The sequence below is a fragment of the Hydractinia symbiolongicarpus genome, chromosome 5 (genome assembly GCF_029227915.1).
Source record: "Hydractinia symbiolongicarpus strain clone_291-10 chromosome 5, HSymV2.1, whole genome shotgun sequence".
NCBI lineage: Eukaryota > Metazoa > Cnidaria > Hydrozoa > Anthoathecata > Hydractiniidae > Hydractinia > Hydractinia symbiolongicarpus.
In genome coordinates, this window is record NC_079879.1 from 12,733,837 (window position 1) to 12,755,063 (window position 21,227).

Below are 21,227 nucleotides of genomic sequence, written 5' to 3' on the forward strand. Positions count from 1 at the left end.
AATTAAGCACATGTTAGCCAAATATACTTCTTGCGAAAAGTGAAAAATATACACAGATCATAGGTGTGAATTTGCGGACCAGATTTTTAAATTAAGTTGTGGAGAAAAAGTTTCAGACCACGTGTATAAAATACAGAAGAGAAGTGTAAGAATACAGAAGAGAACTGTTTGAATCATAGAAGAGAAGTGCTTTTAAATTGGAAGAGAAGTGAGCCATCCTAAATAGGGGCCATCCTAAAATACAATTCGGCAATTTGATTCAGGTTTTTTGCCGTAGTGATTGGCAATTTGGATTAATTGACGAATCGCATTTGTGCTACATTCGCCTTTTTTAAAATTTCGATTGGTGAAAACAAACCTAGTTCGTAGAAGGACGAATGATGAAAAATATGTTGAGATGGAAGAATAATTAGCTAACGAAAGGTAATCACAATAAAAATCTGTCTGGAAATGATGCGTAGCTATCAAGATTTTGCTCAAAAAATTATCCATGCTCAAACTTTCTAACATTGTTCTTAAAACTCCAAAGTGTGTCTAGTTTTGCACTCTCTTTACCTAAAATACAGACACTTTTCTCCTCCAAAAAAATTGTTATGACGTCCAACCGAATCGTGCCAAGTCATCGATAGTACACAGTGAGTTGACTAATTATCTGTTCAGGTAGATACTTGAAATTTAGCACTGGGTTACTATAAAAGAATTTGATAGAAGGGATAACGATCATAGCGCATTTGTTACCTTCTCTTGGAAGTTTTTTTGCTTGACCATAGTTAATGGCTTGACTAATAGCGCAATACCGGAAACATCCTGCGTTATCAATGGTGCGTTATGCACTCCAGATCCCATCCTTTGCATCACAGAGATTCGATTTTTCGATCATGTAAAACCTTTTCCATTAATCTGCCTAAATCCATCAATGTCAGAGCTACAACACACAAACTGCTACTAACTTTGCAAGTATCAGCATCTAGAGTCAGCTTACTAAACGCAATTATTTTTGCTTTCAAAGCTTACACAAGTTGTTCGCTCGTGTATTTCGTCCCATTTTGGCATAAACAAGACCAAATTACACATTTTTCATTCGTTATTATTATCGAGATGTGATTCAACCTTGTCCCCAGGGCATCTTTTCTAACGTCGGGACTGCGGGACAACTTCAGATGTCAAAAAATATAACAAATAACCTATGGAAAGAGGCGGTACATGATTGAGAATTTGTTAGAATAATTGGTGGATGATTGTGCTACTAAGGGGAAGTTAAAGCCAACCATTTTAGCTAAAACAATTTAAAAAAGTAAAAGCAAAACAGTTTGTTTGCATCAGCTTAATGCGCATAAATGTCTTTTTTTCTTTTTTTTATATAATATCAATTTATTTTATTTAATCCACTGCGTCCCCTAGTTAAGCCTACTTTAGTAGATAGCAGACTGTCCATCTCTGGAATAGCTAACATTACGTTATTAGGCATTATCCGGGCGTGCTGATGAGCCCTGATATTGGACGAAACGGTCTTAAAATATCTGAATTTAAATATTTGTTTTTATTATTCCTAAATTGCAACCTTTCACATGATGGTTTATTTTTTTGTACATTACTTAGGCGTTTAATAGTACGTAAGGGCTCAAAATAGCGAAAGTTTCTGGGGCTGTACTCCGGATGCGCCATGGGGAGGGGGTTAAAGCGTTTCCCATAACCCCCAGCTTTTTTGGGCTTCGCAAAAAAAGTGACTGACATATTAAAAATCCTGGATCCTCCCCTGTATTACACCAATGAAAAGCCATTAACAGTACTTTTCTTTCATTGTGTAACATTTTTATGTTTTTATGATTTTAAGTCCTAGAACGTTGACAGGTTTAAATGTGCGGATCTAATATAGAAATAGCCTACGTAACTAATTGTGGTGGCAAACTTCAAAATTAGTTGTCTTTTCTTAACATATTTTTTGACCAAGATTGTAGTATTAAAATAAACAATGCAGTAAATCTACGAGCATTTTTGACCGAACTTTACGGGATCACAGCAAACCAAAAATGCCAGCCTGATTTTTGCATTTGACGTAGCCAACCATGTTTTTCGACACAGTAAAAGAATTTTCTGATAAAGAAAGATTCATTAATTTCTTATATTGATTTGTGAGTACCATGTACCGAGATTACGTTTTTCTAAATTGAAAGCTGATTGTCATACAAAATACTTCATCGCTGGCAAGGCTTCAGATGAACATAAATCAGAACCTAAACTCGTGAATGATCGTTGCCGCGGTGACCTATGGAAAATTTCCACAGAAATCTTGCTTTTCCGTTCATATGTTGTCGAAGTCCGTTTTGAAATTACAGCAAGGATATGGTTGCCAATTTATTGAGAAATCCAGGGTTTTGGCAAATCTTTTAAAAGTACGTAAGTACGAAAATAACTCAACTTGTTGGGGGGCCTTCTTATGCTCTTTGTACTTGTCAACACCTTTTCATGCCAAAGAAAAACAACAGCTTTCATAAAGTAAAATTTAAATCATTCCGTACGTTATTGAAGAAAAAAAGATGAAGTTTGGGACAAGGTCATTAAAAAAAACAACAACATAAAAACAGCTATTTTTATAGCTACGTTTTTAAAAACAACATTATTTGGCTCATAAAGTCATCTATTTCGTGAATAAAGAAGTATTTTTATTTTTCAACATATTTTTATATCTGGTTATAAAAAAAATGAATGAAAATAGCTGACCAACTTATTTAACTTATTTAGTTAACGAAACAGTTTCCTGTATAATTTTACCCAGGGTTAATTATGGCAGCTAAAAAATAAAGGTCCGTGACGATTTCACTTTTAAAAACCTTGCGCATTAAACACTAGGTTCCATCTACAATATTTCGAAAGAAATATATGTTAAAAATAACAAAATCAGCAAAAAAGAACAATTAACAATTTTCCCTATGCATTACATTGCGTTTGAAGCTAGCAAAGTAATGTTGTGATGTCAACAAACAAATGTTGAATTTTGCCGCCAAACATTTTAATTCAGACTGGAAACGAGAAAATCCCGGAACACGACCTCGATACGTGAGCGGAGCCAGCTTGCTGCAGTGCCTTGTGACTATGGTTTTTTATAGGCTAGGCTACTTTCCGGATCTCTTAATAAGGGTGGCTGGTTTCTCCCAATCGTAAATTCGATCGGCTTTTTTAGCATGTGTGTGTATATTGCAAAAAAAAAAAATTCAAATTTTCCAAAATAAAAAATTATAAGAAATATTTGGAGAAAGTAAACAAACGTAAACAATCAAATCAAAAAAGTTTATACTAGAATTTTTAACAAGTATAAAAAGCAATAAATATGACGAAATATATTAAAATAACTTTCACATGATGTCTGTATAATGAGTAAATTCATTAAAAGTTTATTTTGTTGAAGACACAGGACACACGTTAATACGGTAAAGTTTTAGTACTGAAGTGTGAACATCCTATGAAAATATTTAAATATTTTATTGAAATATTTTCGCTAAAATATAAAGCCCAACTCTACCAGATACCAGTACAAAGTAAGATGACGACAAATATAATTTTTATTACAATAAAATGACTTTGAAGTAAAAAATTTGCAACGAAATCAGAATGCTAACTTCAAACTAACAACAACAACAATAGGAAACAAACGCGTAACAAGAAATATCCATACTAAACGTTTTCATTTTTAAACTGTTTGTTATGTGCATACATTAAAGAGAAATACTTTTTCAACACTGGGTAAAAGATTCGTAACCACGAGTCTTTTTTCCAGACCTACAAAACGAAAAAAAAAAGCTTCAGTTAAACGAGTTCAATAAGTAAACTTAAACGCTATCCACACAATATTCTGTAATAGCCACTTTGTTGTACCTTATCGGAAAAGGGACCAAATTAATGTGAATATTTACATATTTTAAAAACACATTAATATAGAGTTATGGTAGCACAAGCTATCTTCGGATAACTATAATAATGTGACTTTGGAGTGCCATAAGGGTGTGACCGAAGCGCTAGACGTTACAGTGCAAAAACTCTGTCAAGGTTGTTTTTAGACAATTTTTTACATGATGAAGATGTACACGGATCCAGCCAACAGTACTTGGCTTCCGCAGCGACATTATGACTATCCATCTCGGGCTTAACATGCTGACGATCCCTCACACCGCACGGAAAAGTCTAATTTTTGCGGTAAATATTCCTATTCCGTCATACCTTAGGTCTGAAAAACCTAAAACGCTTACATACAAGGTTGTTTTTTTGTTAGGGTACGCATAACCTGTTTCAGTAGTGGAGGCTTCTGAGGATATGGCCTAGAACACGCTAAGGCCCCTAGCATTGTTTTTTTTTCAAGGTCCTGACATGGTAAAAAAATAAGCCTGGTAAGTTTGTTTATAAAGCTTTGGTTCATAAAATAGATTGTTGATTAGAATAGCAGTGTTTGCGATTAAGATGTAAAATACTTCCTCCCGATGACGACCTTAACATACAAATCAATTCTTGTGGAGATACTTTTTTTTATGATTGGCTGTGCACTGCGACAGATAACACGGTTTACTAAGTATATGGATTACAACAGATGACTTACCATTTGGAATGTGACTCCCATATCGTGAACAGGGTCAAAATCACCGCCTGAAAAACAAAATTTAAATTTAATCAGTATACAGATGCTTCAAAGTCCATCATAGAAACTTATCTAGCAAGTAGTCATATATAGAAAAAAGTTTATTGTATTTAGTATTAAAAAGATATAATTAACTGAATACAACTAATTAACAGTCGAAGCCCAACAAACAGTCGATCAGAATAGATAACAGTCCTAATTTTTTTTATCCTTAAAAAAGCTCCCAGGACTTTTAATCGGTCATTTGTCAAATTATAGCTTTGTGGAAGTGTATCAGCTAATATTTTGGAAAGTAAACTCGTACTATTAATGCTTACCTCGCCAAGTAAAACAAAACTAAATATCTAAAGAATGAACAAAAGAATAATAATATTTTAGTAAATTCGTACTCTAGGATAAAGTTAGGATACGCACACAAAAAAGCTTCAGTTAACTTCCAAAAAAAGGGAACAAAATGTCTGTTTCTCACTTGCAAAAATCGTTGCAAAATTCACTCTTCATTGCTTATTAAAATCTTTATGTGTTAAGATAACAGCGATGCTAAAGTGTTGCGTGGAGTACATCATTTATTACAGGACCTTAATCGCAAGCAAACTGTGACGTAGCCATTAAAAGCAGTTGATATTCTTTAAAGGGAAGCCGAGGTATTAAAAGATGTTGGACCTATATCGTTGAGCTTAAAAAATTAGTTAACAAGTCTTTTTAAATTTTTCAAAAAGCTGTTTTTGTTCTTAAGATATTCACATTTAAAAATTTTCAGATTTAATTATGCTGCATAAATTATGATGTCATATTTAAGTAATAGGAAATTTTAACATTTTCTGTCGTCAGTAACTTTAAACCTGTTAAGGGATGTGCAATCAAACGTTATCAATGGATAGATATTATAAAGTTGAATTGATTAACGTAAAATCTTTTGTTAAAATGACACTCAGAACTTTTAATTTTTTGCTGACGACCCCATAAATTGGGATCTACATGTCGGTTTGCAATCAAATTTTATGATTAAACATATAAGGCCTATATAAACTTACCTAGAAATTTTATTACAAACCAAGTTGTAGATCTTGACTTGATCGGAAAAAAATTCAGAGGCCTGGATCGAGCAAACTAATTAAAAAAAAGGTAGTTAACTAACTTTTTAAGCCCTATAATGCAAGTCCAACATCTTATAATCAGATCTCATTTAAGGAAACAGAGGACTTTTTAAACTTCCACAATCAAACAGCCCATGCCTCTGTTTTGCTTTAAATGCAAAAAAAACTTACAGTTGAAGCCCATGAGAAGGACATGTGGTCAGTTAAAGCCCCTCCTAAAGTTGGACCAATAACGCTTCTAAATAAAAATAAATAGTGTTAATTTACATCTAAGCCATAAAAACGTCATAGAAGAGCTTTTTCCAATATAGTTAAACAAATAATATTGATGAAAACAGCGAAAAACATACCCTATACTAAATACGCTATTAAAAATACCAGATATAATACTTGTTGTCGCGAAATTAGCTGGAAGGCCGGCATTTCTAAAGTATATAAAAGTAAAAACTTTAAAGTAGATACATATGAAGCAACTTCAATCCTGAAAAAAACCCACAGTGACATGAACACTGTTGCAATGTTTAATTCAGCAATATAGCCAAAACAAAGGGTATGTAGTAAGACCGTGAGAGTTACTACCAAAGAGAACTTAAAAAAAATATCGAACATGTATTAATAACTCACGTTGCGCTTTTTTGCATGTCAGCTAAAATTGGTACAACCAAGGGAGCGATTGCAATCCCCATCACACCTAAAGCCACACACACTACCCAGAGTTTACTAAAAATAGATTGCATTAACTTTATTCTTAAAAAAGAGCAACAGCAAGAAATAATTATTTAAGGTTATTTTTGGGGCTGCAAGTGGGCTCTGCAAAGGGAAATCTAGTGTACCATTATGGAATTTATTTGCGCGAGAGAATAAAAATTTTAAAAAAATTAAGGTTTGCTAGAACGAATTTCGCGAAGTAAGAGAGTCCTAATATTTCGCAAAGTTCGCAAGAAAATTATTAATTTATATCGTTTATCGAGTGCTTTTCTGTACAAACAAGTGAACATATCTATTAAAAAAAAAACTTTCGCCAAAGAAATATTTTCATTTCTAAAAAGATTTGCGATTTGTCTTGTAAGCCATACCTAAGGACAAAAACTTTTTTGTTAATACAATAACTCTTTATAAAACCTTGATCGGCTCCTGAGATTTTAAACTTCAATTTCCCGCTAATTATACATGAAATCATAAATAGTGTTTAGTGAGGTGTTGCATTTAACAGTTTTACGAAGCCATACAGGGTTATATGCGTTTTTAGTTATTTACAATACAATACAATACAATACAATACAATTACCAAGATCGCCTCTCGCAAAAAATCATCGAAAATATGATTTGCGAAACATATTTCTCTTGATTTCGAACTAGCGAAAGTTTCTTCCCTTTCATACTTAGCGAGATTTAATCTTAGGCTCCATGAACCAACAAACTGTCTAATACATCAATCCTATTCTTGTGTTAAGTACGAAGTAGAAAAGGACCGACTCATATCTTTACTGTCTCTGGTATGACTAAGGCAGGGAGTGTATCCACAACATCTGTGGTACTGAAAGCAAACAATCTACCAGCAGGCTAACAATCAGTTGAGATTTTTAAACACTAATAATGCACTTACGAGCTGACAAATGAGTCCAGTAGTGGTGATGGCCCGAGAAAGAGATAACTCACGCAACATATAACATTTCCCAGAATTATTGCATACCTCCCTGAAAACTAAAAAAAAAATAGTGATACATTTTTTGGACGATAAAAAACATATAAAGAACACACACATTCGATCCTTAGTATCTTCACCACTAGTAACTCGATCACTGAATTTTTATCACATCTAACTACATCCTTTGGACCATCAAATCTTTTGCATACACGACCCCCTCCTCAACCTGAACTTCGCGTGACTCATATGTTACCTCAAAATAATTTAGCATCCTTTTTGTGAATTTCTGTTGACAGGTCAAGATTTTTAAACAAGAACAAATGAGGACTGTCAAATTTATACGTTAGTAGATTTGTTTAGTCTGCAACAGATTTTATACCAAGATTGCACCCATTTCACCTTTAAGAATAATGCATTTATATGTGCAAATTTCCAAAAATCAGAAAACCAGCAGTTTAAGTTTTTTAATCCTATTACTTTGTGCCCATTAAAAAATTCGGTCAAGAGAAAAAGTCTGATAAAAGCAAAAAATTGGCAGATATTTATTCGCAACGTGTTTTTTTCAAAAAGTTGGTTAGACCTTAGGTGGCTAAGATAGTGATTTCTGTCCTTAAGTTGATTAGCTGGTTGCTTCTCCGCTTTTGTTTACTGGAAAAGTACGCTACCTTGCCCCTTTAATCGTGTCCGTTGGTAGTGAAAGTCGACACATATACAAATATTTCACTCAAGCACGCTTTTGGCTATTTAATAGCTGGTTGCTTTTGAGAAAATTATCGCCACACTCTAATTTGACAGGATGCTGGGCGATGGTAAAGTGCTTAAAGATGGTCTGCTTGGATGGCCTGCCTGGGATTTTGTCATAGAAACGTCATTATAAAATTTACGTCATTATAATCACACCTATAATTATAGTAATAAGCCGCGTCTAAGCAAATTTCGTGACTTTATGTTAACAGGCAGGAAAGGGTGTACAAAATACCAATGGGAAAAATATTTATGACAGACGATCCACTGTGGAGTATTTAAGGAAGAGTGAGAAAAATAACGATAATAAATAAACAAAAGCAAGAACGACATGTTCATCACATATATGTAACGTACCATTTTATCGGTGACCATACCTAGGAGTGGTGCGCTTATGGTATACAACACTGACGGTATTAAAAATACAAGACCAATTTTTTCACTAGATAAACCATTCTAAAATTAAATTTAACACAAGTTACACACATAAAGAAATTGGTAAGGCAAAAGTATAAATTCTACCAGTCACCTATCAATCATTTTCTTTAAAAAAACGTTTTTTTTACAACTATAAACCGCCGCTGGTGTCCTTTTGCCGAAGTTATTCTAATTACATTGTTCTATTTTAAGTCAAACCTTTTCAATGCGGAAATTTTCAATATAAAAAGTTGCGAAGAGGTTGCCTTGTTTCAACTTTTGAAACTAAAGAATGCTCACAAAAAAAAGGAAACCTCTTCCAAGATGGCTATTGAAAACCACGAGTTTAAAAACAATAAAGAACATTTTCAATCATAAATTCACTATTCTCCAGTGTGTTTATTAGCATACTTCCACTATATAGCTTAGAATTTAAGGGCAGTGTATTTATAATTTCAAGAAAATTCAAGAACAAGAATTTTTCTTCTTGTCAAATAATACACGCTTGCAGGATTAAATGCAAAACATATGCTGTATATGACTGCAAAATGCAACACGTCACAGTGCATTATATACAAAAGGGTGCCCACACTTTTTGAAATCTTGCAGGAGGTTCTAATGTCATAATCAGGGGAGATTTTAAATTTTCTGTCATGAATGACGAGCAATGAGAATATTTTCAATCTTAATTTTTCAGTAACTAAATAAAAAGCAACTCCGGTACAAGATAAACAACAGCCTAAAATCCAGTTTATAGTCATGCTCCACATATTTTATAAAGATGCCTATGAATATAAAAGCTTCTAAATTAATTGGCAAACACTATAAAATGGAAATCAGTAACTTTGGAAAAGAGAGAGATCAAAACCCTTTGTGCTTTGAGAACATCACACTTTAACATAGAACACATTGAAGTTACAGCTAATACAGCTACCCTTTCATTAGTATTTCACAGGTTAACGACTAGTCTTTTTAACAATAGTGGTATTTTGTTTAAAATGGTAGTTGGATTACTACCTTGTGCCAAGGATGCACAAAAGAGTGATGCCTGGGACATGTACGACAGGTGACAGTCTAGGGACAGGAATATAGAAGACGGGTTAACCCATAAATTTTCTGTCTGTCTATAAGGCACATACGGGTAAATTTCCATGGATAATCTGTGGTTTACGACTAGTATGGATTTATATAAGAAGGAAAACACAAACCCTGAAATAAGTAACACATCACATAAAAAAGTCATCCTCTTTTATTGCTACTAAACTTAACAAAAAAAAAAACAACTTAAAATGATAGGGATTTTATACATTTGTTATATCTTCCAAATGATTAGTAAGTGTTGGATCAAGAAATGACAAAACCATCCCTCCTATAACAGCATTGATACCTAAGAAAAAAATAATAAATAAAAGCATTGTGTTTAAAATATATAGCTAAATTTTTTTGTACATTCTTCTTGAGGATGGCGAAATAAAATTATAGGGGATAAAATTTTCCAAAACAAGAAAGACTTCACAATATCCAAAGACTGCACACTTTTAGGAAAAAAACTTTCCTTTAATTTTTACGATCTGTAAGCTACTTGACATCAAATAAACTTTCAAGCATCAACAGTAAACTAATTAAAAACAGTAGTAAACTAATTAAAAAGAAACATCTTTCCCTTCTAAATTACCTATCATTAGAACTCCAGGAATAAGCAAAACCTTTTTCAAGGAACCAGTTTGCTGAGTTTCATTTGGCTCTTCATTTCTGTATGCTGAAAAAGTCAAAATAAATTTCATTACATTACTGCATTATCTTGGATTTGAAATTACAACTGACTCCCCAGGATGTTGTCCACCAGGTGCATTCATACAGGCAATATACAGTGGGATGACAGTATCAATACAAGTAAATAGCTAGAAACCTTCAAAATATTATGTAAAAAAGATGCGAAACATACCATGGCTTCCTGGTAATATAAGCATGACAAAAAAAAGTACAAGAAGCACACAACTTCCGAGAACAATGAATGGTAGTTTGAATCCTCCAACCTAAGAAAATACAAATTTTAGAAAAAACAATTATCCTCAAAAAAATTGTTGGGTTTTTGTTCTACTGATAATTAATATTTCGTGATAGTAACCAGTAAAATAAGTATATTGCATTGGTGGCGCCTTAAACATTAAGTGTCAAGGGCAAAGAATAATAACAATGATAGCACCATCCCAGTAAAGACTGTGTCAGTAATGTTCCTTAGCCAAAAAAGTAATACAGTCAGAATTCTAATAAGGGTACACATAACAACATGCAATTTACTTGTGTGCAGTTTGAGAAGGTGAAGATTACACAAGATCTAAGAGGATCAAAAGAGGGCAATGGTTAGGTCAGTTGAAAACTTCACTGGTGTGCAAATGGCAACTGCGGTATTTGTAAAATCAACATTAATAAACTTCTTCGCATGAGCTTGAAAGTTTTTGCAAACAGCTGAAATTGTTAAAAAAGTGTTCATATTTTCATTGAACCCAAGAAAGTGTTTAAATGATGATTGTAAAGAATTTTTGAATGTTCTTCAAGAAATGAAAAAAATTTAATGCAGAAATAAATCTTCTTTTGGTAATGGGATAGTGGAGAGGCGTAATTATTACAGGACTATGCTATTGTTTACCAGATACGGTATTAGCTTTAACTTTAAGTGTCAAAAATTTATTGCAGAACCATGGAGGGTTCAGTTCTAACCAGTTGGTTTGTTGTTAGTTATAATGTTAATAACCCATTATTTAACCAGCCAAATTGTCATCAATAGAATTGACAACATCACTAAAATTATCAGAGTCAACCTCAAGTCAGTTTTTGTTGGAAATACTGCAGACACTGGTAAAACAACAATCTTAGGCAGATAAAAAAACCTAAACAGACACAAAAATGACAAAAACTTAAAGCAACATAGTTGTGATAAGTGTAGAGGAAAACAGTGACATTTTTGCAACATAATTTCCCTACTTATAGTAAGTAAACTTTCAGAAAAGTCATGAGCGGTCGATCATTATGAAGGGTCTGTTTATAACGAAAGGGTTACCTCTATATAATTCTTTCTCCATTTGTTTGTTGGCCATGCTAACAGATTTGGTAAGTGATTGGTAACAAACCATGTGCGATTATTAGCAAAGGTTAAAAAGTAAAGGGAAAAAAAAATGTGCTGTCTTATTGCTAAAGAAGATTAAGTCACGTGATTTTATGGGTAAATATAATTGGTAGGTAAAAGGCACCTGTAATGGTGAGATTTAATTGGTTAAGAGCACCACTGCGCCTTGGGTAAGTGACGTAATGTACAGTTAGTGAGTAGCGAATGTAAAACAAAGCAGAGGGACTGTGCTGGAGACGTGGAACACGCGCGCCTAGGGGTAATCTGGATGAATATAAAACTAGGCTATCGAGTGAGTTAGCGCGTATGTACAGTGCAATCAGTCGATGGAATGTGCACAAGGGTAGAGCCTTGACTATAAAGGGGTAAAGGAAATGGTGAAGGTACTCATACATCGTTATTCTTGGCTTAAGTCTGTTTTCCACGCTAGCATGGCTTGGACAGAGTATATAAATGACCTTCCAATCTGATTTAGATAGGCTGTAAATATCTAGCCTGCATCTATAAGTTTATCTGAACTCTTTTTGCCCCAGATACTGGTGTTACACATTCACACCATTCTTATACTTCTCCCCTCTCAACAATCAAGATCTTCCTGCTTAACTAGCCCAATACCACATAACATAACAACATCACATATAATATATATACCTTGTATAAAAACCCTCCCAAAGCCGGGCCTGCCGTAAATCCAAGACCAGAAAAAAGTTCCAAAATGCCCTAAAGAAAATTATCTAAAAATAATTTTCTATCAGTTGGACAAAAGCATGAAATTAACATATAAATTCATATACTTGATGAATCATGCATTAAGATACTTACAAACATAGTTGACATGTTATCTTTAAATGTAATGCTCACAATTGCAAGAATGGCTGTTTGGGAGCATGCAGAGCCCAACGCTGTTACAATGCGAATAATAAAGCAGAAGCTGATAAATATTATTCCAGATTCCAACTCTGAAACAAAGCTGAAAGTTAATGAAGTTGCATTATTAAGCAATAACGTTTTGTTACAGGCTAATGAAAACAATCCCAGATTTCTAACTCAAAGCTTAAAAAAATGATTTTGCTTAACTAAACCATAAATTTTTTAAGTTACAAAAGTTTGCATGTGATCCTGTTGCTTAAAATATCTGCAGAAATATCAAATAAATAATTATATTTTTACCCAAATAAAACTTCACTTCCACCTTCTATGAAACATCCAGCAATAAGACAAAATTTAGGACCAATTAGTGGTAGCTAAAATATATAAAACAGGTCATAAAACATCCAAAAAGTTATGATAGCGCAAGTGCTGATAGGTGTTTACAACAAATTTGAGCATAAAAGTGAAATTTCGAAATCACTGTTATGAGCCTTATACATGCATACATATGTAGATACAGATACAAACAAGTAGCACGAAACAAGTGCACATGACGTAGTTAAAAAAATAAGCCGAATATTATGCTGCTGTGCACGAGAAATAATTTTAGAAATAATTTCTTATGTTTTTAAACTATACCCCAATCTTGGGAACGGAAATCTACTTCTTAGTTTGCTTCACCTATCACATACCTCACAACACGAATTCAATCAACCAATGTTGGCCAAACCTATTTTATGTCAGACTGTAACCATATACTTCATAACATACAAACCCTGTGAAAGTTGTTTCTAGGTAAACCATGGAATGCTTCTTTGCAAGCTTTTGACCGTAAGACTATATTTTATACCACACATACCCTGTCAAGGTTGTTTCTAGACATAATTACGGTGTGTTCTTTCGTAAGGGCTTGACCGTGAAACTAGACTTTATAGGACACAAACCCTGTTAAGGTTGCTTCTAGGTATTGATAAAGATTAAAGGTGTTTGGTATAAATATTGGTCGCACATATTTAGAAGGGTCTTTCCTTTCTCAACATGGCAGAGAAAATTCAGAGAAAATTCTGATGGGATACATAAAATATATGCCGAATTGCTCGAGGAAATTAAATGTAATTCTTTGTTACCATTTCCTGACATGCTACAAAAAAAAGTTGATTTAATTTAAAGAAATTAACCTGCAGAGTACTATCTTCCTGCCTATGTAAGAACAAACAAGGATCAAAGCAAATGGCCACAACAAAAACATTTGTCCAAAAATGATACACTATTGTTAAAACTTGTGACTGTCTTAAGAAAGAAGAATGCATACTTAACAACAAATGTTTCTCACAAAATATCATTTGCAACTTTATTCATGCACAATAACCAGGCAGCAAAATATACAGGACTTTGTGAAACAATGTTTAAAAAAAGATACGCTAACCATAACAAATCATTTAACACCAAAAAGTACCAAATAGTACATTGCTTTCTACAGAGGTTCGGAATAAGAAAGAGCAAGGAAAGAGCGGATCATAAAGAAAGTAAAGGAATATAAACCAGAAAGAGAAACATGCCTGTTGCGCCTAACGGTAAGTTTTAGATAGAAACCCACACAGAATCAAACTTATTAAACAAACGCAGCGAAATCGTGGCCCAATACCGTCAGAAGAAAAACTATTACTTGCTTTCCTCTTTTGATAGTAAAGATTGACGTCTTAGGAAGAAGACATGATAATTAACATTGCACTGTATTATATTTTAACGAATTAATTTGCTGAGGATTGTTGCACTTTTGGCTCAACTGTATGTTGAACTAAAGGAGGATTAATAGAAAATAGTAAGATTTTGCACGTGAAAAAGATGATGCTGTGGCAATACTGGTTAGGCGACTCCAATTTAATAGGCTAAATCGATAGTAGCTTACGGTCGGTCGGTCGGTCGAATGGAGAAATAAAAATGTTATCAAGAATGTATGGTTGGAACAACAACAACAACAAGAATAACAAAGGAGGAGGGTTTTCAACAACCGTTTTTTTATGTATTTTCGCATAATGCACACAGTTTATATTTTTAGTTGCGAAGAAAAAGTAATGATAATTTGTCTCACTAAAAAATATGTAACTATAGTTCTCAATGTGAAAAGATAAAAATACTTACATGCTCAAAAACTTGTTTTTAAAAGTTGTGCAGCAAGAATTTTTCTTGTGCAGCCCTTAAAATTAGCGTCAGCATTCGGCACTGCCAACATAATTTCCGATGTAAAATACGAAGAAACCGTAGTCAGCAATTTTTTTGCCGACGTAATTTTGTTGTGAAATTTTTAAACAACATAATTTTGATTTTGTTTGAGCTACTCCCACTCATTGCGACTACAAAATAATTACATTCGATTTTCAGTAAGTTAAGCCATTATCACTAACTAAAATCACTCAGGCTACAGAAATACTGTGGTACCATTCGATTTTTAATAATAGTCTAAAAAATTGTATATCGTATTAAAAAGAAGTCCAGAAGTTCTTTCTCCCACACAACACAGCAGCCAATAAGTCAGCCCAGCCCTCGGTTTTGTCAGGAGAGATGTTCTGCAAAGACTCTAACAATTGAGTCTCCTGTACAGTTTTGCTTCATGTTAAACTGTGCCAGTGACAAGCATTTTCGAAGCATGTCACCGGCAACTTCTGCGATATACAACCTAATGATGCCCTAACCTAATGAGTCCATCTCGAAACATAAGGCAGTTGGCAGTGAACTATTAACCTAACAAAAAATAGGAAGGTATGTCAATAAGACTTGTACTCTATTCCTATTTGTAATCGTCTTAGGAGATCAATGCATCAAATTTATGAGAGGTCTAGTCCTAATAAAAAGTGAATGACGAAAGTTATTGCCAGCTGAAAAATTTCACTATAAAAAATATTGCTGACGCAATGCCGACACAAATCAGTTGAAATGTATCTCACGTCGGTAGTTTTATTGCCGACGCAAAAAAATTCTAATTTTAAGGGCTGCTTGTGTTGTTTTGAAAGTTATACAGCAAGAATTATTCTTGTGCTGTTTTGAAAGTTGTACAGAATATACTTGTATTGTTTTGAAAGTTATACAGCAGGTTATACTTTTGCTGTTTCGAGACTTACACAGCAAGTCATTCTTCTCCTCCTTAAAATAATAAAACAAACAATTTTATTGTTCTTTTAATGTTTTTTGCGCACTTTTATAGGAAAATCTAAATTTAGGTGCAAATTATTTTTGGACTATGGTTGTTTAGTTGAGAATATTTAAAGTCATTCGCAGCTGTAAAATCATTTTTTTTAAAATTCATAACAGAGGAGGGTGTTACGACAAGCATATTCTATCTTATTTTAATTATTTTTCCTAAATGATATCGACTAAAGTCTTGCTGTATTACAGCTTAGGTAGCGTAATTTTAAACATATATATAATCATAACGAAGGAGGGTGTTACGACAATAATCTGTCTTGTTGTACGATAACTATTTTAGCGAAAGTAGCTATTTTTTTTTATAAATGACATAAAAATTTGAAAACTTCTGTTTAACCATGTAATTATTTTTGTGATTACAAAATTAGCGCATTGCGCATTTTAGTTTTATCACAACAAATAACAAAGAATCAACTTCCAATGGCGTTAACAACAGTGGTCCTAAGTAAAGTAACGTTATTGACCTTGTTGACATTCAACCAACAAATGCTATGCTCATTATATTTTCACGAGATGGGATAAGAAATTGTTTTTTTTTTTCTTTTTTTTTCTTTAAAACTTTTTTGCTTGATATTATTATTATTTTTATTTTCGTGCAAATTAGGGTTGGTCCCGTAGAACAACTAATTAAATTGGAGTCGCCTTATACCAATTAGGATGAAAAAGAATTGCATTAAGAAAACCCCAGTAAAATCAAAGGACATTAGAATTTTTTTCACAAAAGGAAATAAACATTGAAATTCATGTCTATAGTACAAACAAAGTATATAATTAAAATTGATAAGCAGATTTTGTCTTATAAAATACGTTTTTATTAGACTTAAATTCAACAATTTCATTTCGTCTAAACTCCAACCACTTTAGTTACATATTCGAAGCACGCTGGGTACTTTCATAAAAAAATTGTGAATTATGAAATTTAAAAAATTTGCATGAATAAATTTCTGCAAATAACAAGATTCAACAAAATTTCGTGTGGATCAATTTTCTGAAATGACAAGATTCAAAAAAAATTGTGTGGATTAATTTCCGCGAAAAGTGCAAAAATTTGCAAAATCTTTAAAATTAATTCACACAGAGTTACTCAATTAAACATTTATTTTTAAATCATCAGCATTAAGCAATATTTTAGAGAACAAATAAACATCTCTATACAACTCACCAATTTGCCAATAAATGGAGAAACGACAAAAACTACTAATGGATAGACAGCAAAAATAAGGCCAGTAATTGTTCCATCAGATCCTTTTTTTAAAGCCTACATGAAAAGTAAAAAAAAAACATATGTAAATACAAAAAGAGAGAAGCATAAGTGCAAAAAAAGAATATATTCTTACTTTGTGAAATTTAATGCAGTTTCCCTCTTTCACTCGGTAAGGCTTATAGCAAAAAACTTTAAATGCTGTAAATCATTCTAGTATTGTAACTCTCCTGGCAATTTACTTCAGGAATTGACAGTTCCTGAGGTAAATGCCAAGGTACATTTTGGTTTGCCTTGCGAATTTTTTTGTAGACTTCAAAAACACGCTAAACCAAACACAGCAAATTAGCAAATGTTTTTTTAAACATTTTTTTCCTTAACACATGTAGTGTGGATTCTGGGTTCTCATGTTTGGAGTTTGTTTCAAAAATGAAAAAAGCATAAATAGCTCAGTCAAGTAAAAAAAAATTAATAAATGCAACCACATGCAAAGATATTATGGAATTGGTTATGGGATACCAACAACTGCCAAGGAAATTTTGATTTGAGTCGCCAAATTTTTGGCAAGGAGCTTTTTGCTAACTTGCGAGGACTGAAATGTCAACATCCTACGGGCTGACTCTAACAATACTGTTTGTTCATGTGTGTTTGTATATTTATAAGGAATAATTATAGTGGTGGGTTTGTCTAGCCCTACTAATACATACAAGTTTTTCAAAATGCTACTATTACTTATAACCAAACCACATACCTCAGGGGCGAAGAATGGAGCTATCATAGAAAATGCACATGTTCCAACAAAATAAAGTAATGCCATAGATATTAAAACTAGTAAATCTGTTTTGGTTTTGATGAGCTTTGTACTTTCTTGCTTATTGACTGGAAATGTCCCCACTGAATTATTTGAAGTAATGCTGCTTTGCCGACAGAACACATTTGGGGATGTGTGAAGGCTACTTGTTTTTCCTTGACTTGACCGTGACTGGACTGATGAAGAGATTTCAGCATCATCATTATTGACTACAGTGCTCATAGTGAATCTTGGTTTTTTTAAATTGTGTTAAACTGTAAAAAATCAAAGACATACACAATAAAGTAACAAAAAAAAATTGAAGCAGTATTATAGGCCTATATATTAAATACTGCAATACTACGAACATATTGGAGACAAATTACCCATTCTCGAAAGTAGAATGAACAGATAGTGGTATTATGGTATATTTAAAAACATAAAAAGCACCCTTTTCCAGGGCAATTTTTTTGTGCAAATTCAGATAAAAAAAATATGGGATACTAACAATCTGTCTGTTTCCTAAAAAATTTTGGAAAACAATTTTTATGGCCACTGATATATTGTTTCCACAAAAATCTTTTTCACAGTAATTTCGATTCATCTGAAAAGATGAAACAAATCACTGCTTAATTGATATTTTAAATACATTTATGTATGGCATTTTAAATCACTGTTATTTAACATAATTTCCGGTTTTTTATACTGATCGCATAAAAAATTACTAAAAATTACCAAAAATTTTTTTTTTTCTATTTCAAAATCTGGAAATTGGATTACCAAGTGCCCAAAACATGCGAAATGATTCTTCTTGATAAAACAAAGTTGTGTTGTAAGTTTCAAGTTCAAATGATAATCCTAACAAGAGTTATTATATTTTCCCCATTATAAGGGTTTCATAGAGTTTTTTAGGGGTAGTTACGAGTAATAGCCAATATCAAAGCCTCTGAAAGGTATGGGACCTAAATATTTGGCATGCAGGTTTCTAACAAATAATTATTGAAACTCAGCAAGTATCGTAGCTATGCAACATGGTATTCAGGAGTTATTAAAATAAAAACCACCAGGGGTGCGAAAAATCTTAAGGAACAAGCTTACCAAAAACTTTCTATTAAAAATAACAACTGTACTTGAGCATTCGTTCAGTAGTTTTAAGACTGATTTAATTTTTTTTAGACAGTGTTTCTAAATCGAAGCGTAGCTAGTGAATATTACCTAACTTATTTATCATCACAAGGATCTTTTTGTGAGTCCTTGCAAACTTAGACTTCAGAACTCTGGGCATGATATTGTTTTGTGTGCTACATCTCCTTCACCTGTTAACTTTCCGAGCTTCCTTTTTTACGATAAACTTCCCAAACCAGAATCATTTTTCTGTTGTGTTATAACCATATGTTTCAATATCCATTTGAAATCTTGCCTAAAAATATGTATCTTTTCTTGATCTGATTTCTTTCGCCAGCCAGAACGAAACATCATCAACATATAATAAATTAGGTTTAATCCATTTCCATTTAATCCATTTACTGCTACTACTATAAAAACGACTCATGGCGCCGTAGATTAGTGGTTATAGCTCTCGTACTCTGTGCGGGAGACCGGGGTTCGATTCCTCTTGACGGCGATTCAACATGGGCGAGTGAATGTTACCATAGCCCCGGGTTAACCCAAGCCATGTGAGGGAAATTGGGAAGATGGCACACTGTGTGGGCCGTTGGATGTTGCCGGGAGTTGTCTAGTAGAGCGCGGGCTCTAATTGGGTCTGCGTAGCTCAAAATGAGCATTAAATACTCTAGGACTCTCCATCTACGCCATGGCCCCTCCTGGAAATAATAGACAGGGTATATCCCTCGATATTTGTGAGGCTAGCCATGTAAAATATGCACATCTAAAATGTTGTAGAGCTAGCTAGCCAGAAATTGCAAAACAAGAGAATTAGACTGAGCGCTAAGTAAAGAAAAACGTTAGCTGAACCAAAAATCTTATTGTACTCAAGGCGATACTGTATTGTGTGCATATGATGAATGCAATATTTAATACTTTCTGAGCTCTAATAAATCTTCTGCAAATGTGCAATTCTGTTGCAAGGTTGCAACAAGTATGTTTATTTTCTTTAATAGGGTCGATCAACAGGGGCCCGGGACACTTTTTGCGTATACATAAACAAAACTAGAGGCCCTTAGGCCTTGAGGTCAGCGCGACTGAGAACTTTAAATGTGTGAGTGAGAATTTTTTTATCCACTAAAGTAAAAAAGAAAATTTTCTTCCGCTTCAAGATAGTAAAATTTACCAACTTTCCTCTGAATAACGATATTAGTTCAAATATCGTCTCACTTCTTATGCTTGGTTTCCACTGCGAGATAGCGTGAGATAATTGGCATATTACTGGGTACGGAGAAAGGAAGTACTATTTCTCGAAAGTTCAAATAAATAGGAATCTGACTTTTCAATTTGAATATTCCCGTTTTCAGTTGCAATTGAATTGGGCATTCGTCTAAAGCAAGATATTGACTGGTGTAACCTAGGCTGACGTAAAGATCATTCCCTAGTGTCAAAATACGATCAAGATTCAGTCCAGTAACGCACAGACGCAATAGAAAGGTAACAGATGGCCCACAAAGCATTGCACACGCATTGGCTACCCGCTGATTCTCCAAATCTAGAATGACCTTGATAAAATGAGCCTACTACTATTTTATCTGGGTTGACAGGCCCGGGGTTGGACTAAACGTCACTAGCCATTAGAAAAGCCAAAGTAATATTTACACACAAATTGAACAGAATGGAGCTGGCCTTAAGAGCGAGAAAATTTCTTCAGAAACCGTAGTTCTGAACTGAGCTCAGTGGTTGAACCGAAAGTTCAAATAGCAATGCGATATGCCTAGATCGTAAAAATACAACAAAGTAGAACAGTAAAATTATATATATATTTTTTATATATATTATTTTTTATTGCAAAAAAAATCTATTCTATAAGTTATATATATGTAAAAGTATATTGTAAGATCAAGGTAGTGTCCAAGTCTGACAATAGATTAAATAGTAACAAAGTAAACGTGTCTAAACAAGTAACCAAGTAAACCGTTGTTCTTTCGCTTGACCTATGAGAAAAGAAGAAAAAAAACTACACAATATTTTGTAAACAAAGGGAAGAAACTTTTGCAAGAAGGAAAATTTGCGAAAATTAGGGACCATCAAAAGCTCCATTTTCGATTTCACAATCCAAATTAATGCCCCATAAGATAATTATGAGGATAGTGCTACTAAATATATCAAGACGGTATTAAAGAAAAAAATAGTCATGTTGAAGAAGAACTACTTTGTTCATCACTAACATACTGCCAAGGGGCTCCCAGTTCTGGGGACCGCGGATCGAATCCCGCTCACTGCTTGGCAGTATGTTAGTGATGAACAAAGTAGTTCTTCTTCAATATGACTTACACGTATTATACATTGCATTAGGAGCAAAGCAGATTTTCACCAAGAACTTCACCGAAAACTG

General features: G+C 33.4%; 1 protein-coding gene across 1 annotated transcript; it reads right to left on the reverse strand.

The window, feature by feature from the left end:
• Nucleotides 1–2,329: 2,329 nt before the first annotated feature.
• On the reverse strand, nucleotides 2,330–19,576 carry LOC130644845 (MFS-type transporter SLC18B1-like). Its single transcript, XM_057450614.1, has 17 exons — nucleotides 18,941–19,576; nucleotides 17,687–18,000; nucleotides 16,897–16,992; nucleotides 12,831–12,904; nucleotides 12,483–12,630; nucleotides 12,312–12,380; nucleotides 10,479–10,569; nucleotides 10,209–10,292; nucleotides 9,841–9,920; nucleotides 8,474–8,572; nucleotides 7,331–7,428; nucleotides 6,349–6,444; nucleotides 6,075–6,149; nucleotides 5,896–5,962; nucleotides 4,945–4,971; nucleotides 4,589–4,635; nucleotides 2,330–3,777 (listed from the first exon to the last, which is right to left on the reverse strand). The coding sequence occupies exons 2-17, from the start codon at nucleotides 17,966–17,968 to the stop codon at nucleotides 3,732–3,734; spliced, it is 1,479 nt and encodes a 492-aa protein (XP_057306597.1). The 5' UTR covers nucleotides 17,969–18,000; nucleotides 18,941–19,576; the 3' UTR covers nucleotides 2,330–3,731.
• Between the last annotated feature and the right edge of the window lie 1,651 nt (nucleotides 19,577–21,227).

Coding starts and splice junctions, on each gene's coding strand:
- LOC130644845 (XM_057450614.1), bottom strand. CDS start 17,968: ATGAGCACTGTAGTCAATAATGATGATGCTGAAATCTCTTCATCAGTC. Junction 9,921..10,208: donor TCCTGGAGTTCTAATGATAG/GTAATTTAGAAG, acceptor TTTTTTTCTTAG/GTATCAATGCTGTTATAGGA. Junction 5,963..6,074: donor AATAGCGTATTTAGTATAGG/GTATGTTTTTCG, acceptor ATTTTTATTTAG/AAGCGTTATTGGTCCAACTT.